This window comes from Camelina sativa, chromosome 2 (genome assembly GCF_000633955.1).
Source record: "Camelina sativa cultivar DH55 chromosome 2, Cs, whole genome shotgun sequence".
NCBI lineage: Eukaryota > Viridiplantae > Streptophyta > Magnoliopsida > Brassicales > Brassicaceae > Camelina > Camelina sativa.
In genome coordinates this window covers 16,397,412-16,402,028 of record NC_025686.1, presented here as the reverse complement: position 1 = coordinate 16,402,028, position 4,617 = coordinate 16,397,412, and the positions used below count along the sequence as shown (strand labels likewise).

At 40.5% G+C, this 4,617-nt stretch overlaps 1 protein-coding gene across 1 annotated transcript in view; it reads right to left on the bottom strand.

Annotated features, from left to right (window-relative positions):
• The window catches only part of LOC104752940, a 7,373-nt gene extending 2,969 nt beyond the window's left edge, over positions 1-4,404 (bottom strand). The window contains exons 1-4 of the mRNA XM_010475209.2: positions 3,429-4,404; positions 2,740-3,192; positions 2,280-2,339; positions 9-1,251 (exon numbers count right to left, since the gene is read on the bottom strand). Coding sequence (XP_010473511.2) covers positions 9-1,251; positions 2,280-2,339; positions 2,740-3,192; positions 3,429-4,404 — 2,732 coding nt within the window. The remainder of the gene's footprint in view (positions 1-8; positions 1,252-2,279; positions 2,340-2,739; positions 3,193-3,428) is intronic.

Here is a 4,617-nt window from a genome sequence, read left to right as displayed (position 1 = left end):
CCGCATGCAATCCCCTCTCCATCTCCGGTGCGTGTCTCCCACGCTCCTCTTCCTTCTCCTCAACTGCCTTAGCTACAGGACGGTAGGGGTTAAGCTGCGGGGCCTCAACAGCCGCGTCGAACCCACAAACGAACCAATCCGTGTCAGTTGTTGTTGTGGTCGTCGCCGTGCTTCTCATTACATTATCCCATCCCATGTCACGGTGCATGAACGAAAGGTCGTGAAGGGCAACGAGCGCTTTAGTCACACACATCAGCGAGTCGATGAGCTGGTCAACGTTTTGTGGTTTAACTCTGATTCCACGTGGCTTAAAACTCAACGACAGATCTTTCTCGCATGCCCTATCCAAATGCTCCGCGTGTGGAACTCTTTGGTCGAGAAAATCGTAGATTCCTTTAACTTTCATCCATTTTCTCTTGCTTGAGTAGTACTTAGTCACCGTGTGAGGCGTTACTTCTGTCACATATTCTCCATGATCGGTTCTCTCAAAGTCGTTGTAGCATAAAGGCCTCGTAGTGCACCTATCCGCAAGCAAAGGTAAGAGGGAAGCGAGACGGTAACAAGGAACCAATGCCTTGATTCGATCGGACGGTGATGAGACATTGAATGAATAAAGATCAGTGCAGATCACTCGATCTTGCGATGATAGGCTCAAAGCGCAGAAAGTTACGGTGAACCCTATTGCGTGATATCCAAGAATGTATGGAAGATCATTGTACGACCAAAGAATCTTCTCGACCAATAGCGAACAAGGATCATCTGCACCTTCTCGTACCTTATCAGCCTCTTCTCCTCTCCATAAACCAAATCCTTTTATGAACCCCATCACGTTTGGCCACTGATCTTGTACGTTTTCAACCCAAGACGACGAGTCTGGTTTACGCAAAACCACCATTTCATAAAACTTTGAAACCATCCGGTTAATGCAGTCGTCCCATAATGGGATAAGCGAGTCTTTGCTTGAGATAACGAATCCGTTATTAGGGTTTAAGCGGGACATTATGGGGCCAATGATATCGTATGTGATTGCTCTACAATCTAGTAGCTCAGTGGATGAGATGGAGAAGAAGAGCTCTTTTCCCGTTGGCAAGTCTTTGTAGACGTCTGGCCGGAGAGGAAACCGGAGATTTTCCGACGGTGGTTCTCGAAGATATCGTGCAAGGTCAAATAAACTCGGGAGATTTCCAGCTGGTACACGCAATTTACTCAAGCAATGCTCCGATGGGTCTTGGAAGTCCAGTGTAGATATTGCTGTATTAGCAATACTACCCATGTTAATAATATAATAATGGGAACTTTAAGCTATACGATTCGAAATGTTATCAAAAAAAAAAAAACAGAAAAAAAAAAGAATAGCTATAAAATTTGAAATGAATTTACATTTATAAATGGGTTCTGAGAGTTGAAGCTGAGCTCGATCAATCAAACCTGCCACATTAACTGTTAAAAAGATATACTAATAAGTTAATTAGAGAGTGACATTAATTAATCTCTTTAGTTTGTATATAATCACTAAAGGTTTATTGATCAAAACAAATTGCCACATTAACAGAAAAATAATATATATATGATGATTAATAGTTGCTTTGTTTCCCTCTTTAATTTTTTTACACTTAGCGCAGAAGGTTTTAACTTTTACATTTTCTAGCTATATAGATATAACACTAGAAAAGTTGCATAAATTTTTAGTTCCTCTTTAATTTAAGTCTCTTAATCATTAGTATTATATTTTAAATAGTTCTACGCTGATAAGAGAGGCTCTTTGCATTCATTTTCACATTCATTTGCTAGCCAAGATTGTATTATTGTATCACTAAACCAATGTATATATGTATGTTACCTGAAGGTGAAGGAGCAGATGATGAAGTTGACCTTTGTCTTCCAAAGACTTTAAGATGTTGACCAGAAATAAATTTATCCAAAGAAAATCCCTTGAGAGGTCCATCTTCGATGGATTCCATTGTACAAGCAACCATGGAATCGTCCAAGTATGTGAGCTCGTCTGCATTCAAGAAACTCGACGCACTAACCCTAATTCTCCCATAATCAACCTCACCTTCTTCAGCCCACAAGTTAACTGATTCCTCCCAAGTTAACCGTATTTTCCCAATACGGCGAAGATCTTTTATCGAGGAAGACGAAGAAGAAGCAGAAGGGATCATCTCGGAAGTAGGAATGTATAGTGATTTATTAGAGAATAAACCTGATGATCCTCTAGCAATGTTGTGTGAATACGGATGATATTGAGGATAATCATCTNAAATTTGAAATGAATTTACATTTATAAATGGGTTCTGAGAGTTGAAGCTGAGCTCGATCAATCAAACCTGCCACATTAACTGTTAAAAAGATATACTAATAAGTTAATTAGAGAGTGACATTAATTAATCTCTTTAGTTTGTATATAATCACTAAAGGTTTATTGATCAAAACAAATTGCCACATTAACAGAAAAATAATATATATATGATGATTAATAGTTGCTTTGTTTCCCTCTTTAATTTTTTTACACTTAGCGCAGAAGGTTTTAACTTTTACATTTTCTAGCTATATAGATATAACACTAGAAAAGTTGCATAAATTTTTAGTTCCTCTTTAATTTAAGTCTCTTAATCATTAGTATTATATTTTAAATAGTTCTACGCTGATAAGAGAGGCTCTTTGCATTCATTTTCACATTCATTTGCTAGCCAAGATTGTATTATTGTATCACTAAACCAATGTATATATGTATGTTACCTGAAGGTGAAGGAGCAGATGATGAAGTTGACCTTTGTCTTCCAAAGACTTTAAGATGTTGACCAGAAATAAATTTATCCAAAGAAAATCCCTTGAGAGGTCCATCTTCGATGGATTCCATTGTACAAGCAACCATGGAATCGTCCAAGTATGTGAGCTCGTCTGCATTCAAGAAACTCGACGCACTAACCCTAATTCTCCCATAATCAACCTCACCTTCTTCAGCCCACAAGTTAACTGATTCCTCCCAAGTTAACCGTATTTTCCCAATACGGCGAAGATCTTTTATCGAGGAAGACGAAGAAGAAGCAGAAGGGATCATCTCGGAAGTAGGAATGTATAGTGATTTATTAGAGAATAAACCTGATGATCCTCTAGCAATGTTGTGTGAATACGGATGATATTGAGGATAATCATCTGCAGCTATTGATAATGCCAATCGCTTCGCTCTTCCTACAAAGTACATGATAAATTTTCTCAAAGGTTAATTCGCTTGAATTAGACAATTTCATGTTCCTTCAATTCTAATCAATAAGACAAATAAACAATCGTAGCAAACATAGTCTACAAGTCCAAAATAACGCAGTATGGCACAATGTGACTATTTAATAAATAATGCACTTTAGAAAAGTCAAATGAGTAATAAATATGAAAATGTTATGGAAGAAGTAAAAAAAGTAAAATGTTACCAATGGAAGAGATCATAGGGTTGTTTTCAGTATCATATTCGTCTCTTGAAGTCATCAACGGTGGAGGATGAGGAGGAGGTAGTGCCTCAACAGACGGAGGCGTCGAGGTAACAGTCCCCGGAGCTCCGCCGCGGTTGAGAGTCGGAGCTCTGACACGTGGACCCATGAAAAGAGCCAATTCTTGATAGACTTCTTCGTCAAAAGACGCGGGAAGCCGATGTTGCTTCCTCTCGTAAGGAGAGAGCCTGAAGTAACTCTTACCGTATTTTTCTTGATCTCCGCATTTTTCCCACTCGTACACTTTCCTAAACTCACCAAGCATGTTGTCCCATTTCGTACCGGCGATTTTTGAGTCTCGGTTTACGCCGTGTCGGTTTAGGAACTCGGCTACTTCCCTGTCTTTTTCCGCCCGGGTTTTGCCTCTTCCTTCTCCTGACCCGGATCCGGATCCGGACCCGGCTCCTTGGTTTTGGTACTGGATTCTCCAGGCTCTTGCTAGCCAGAGCATCTCGTTTGGTTTCCACACGGGGCTCACGTACTTGCCTTTCCTGAATTTATGTTGAAAGGACTCCGTTTCGGGCTGTTTTATTTGTTTCTCGCTGTTTGTGGCTTCTTGACCGGGCGGTGAAGATCCGGCTGTTTCGGTGGAAGAAGCTGTTACCACGGCGTTGGAAGGTGTCGGCGATGAAGAGATTGTGGAGGCGGTTGGGACAGTGGAAGGGGAAGGCAAGGCTTTCCATTGAGGAGGAGAGAGACCACCGGAAGTGCCAAAACGTGGTCGTTTGGGGACGGCCGGAGCTCCGGGAGAAGAGACGGTGGGTATGAAGATCGGAGTAGGGAGGAAAGATTGGTGGTGGTGGTGGTGGTGGTGGAGGAGTGATGGGTTTGGTGCTTGGTGATCGAGTGAAGAATCTTTAGGTGAGGAGATTTGATTCGGTGATGGTTTTGTAGCATCTCCTTTTGTTGTCTCACCCATTTCAAGAAGCACTCAAATTAAAGAGGAAATTAAAAATACCCCAAAATGAGTTTTTATTATTAAAAAGACAAAACAAAACAAAAAGAGAGAAGGGAACAAGAAGAACGAGAGAGACGATTTTTTTGATATTTTGAGACTCAAGCTAGTTAGCTTCTCTGGTTTTTTGGGGTTTATGAAGGAGTGAAGACTATTAGGGTTTTTAGCTTTTTGGGT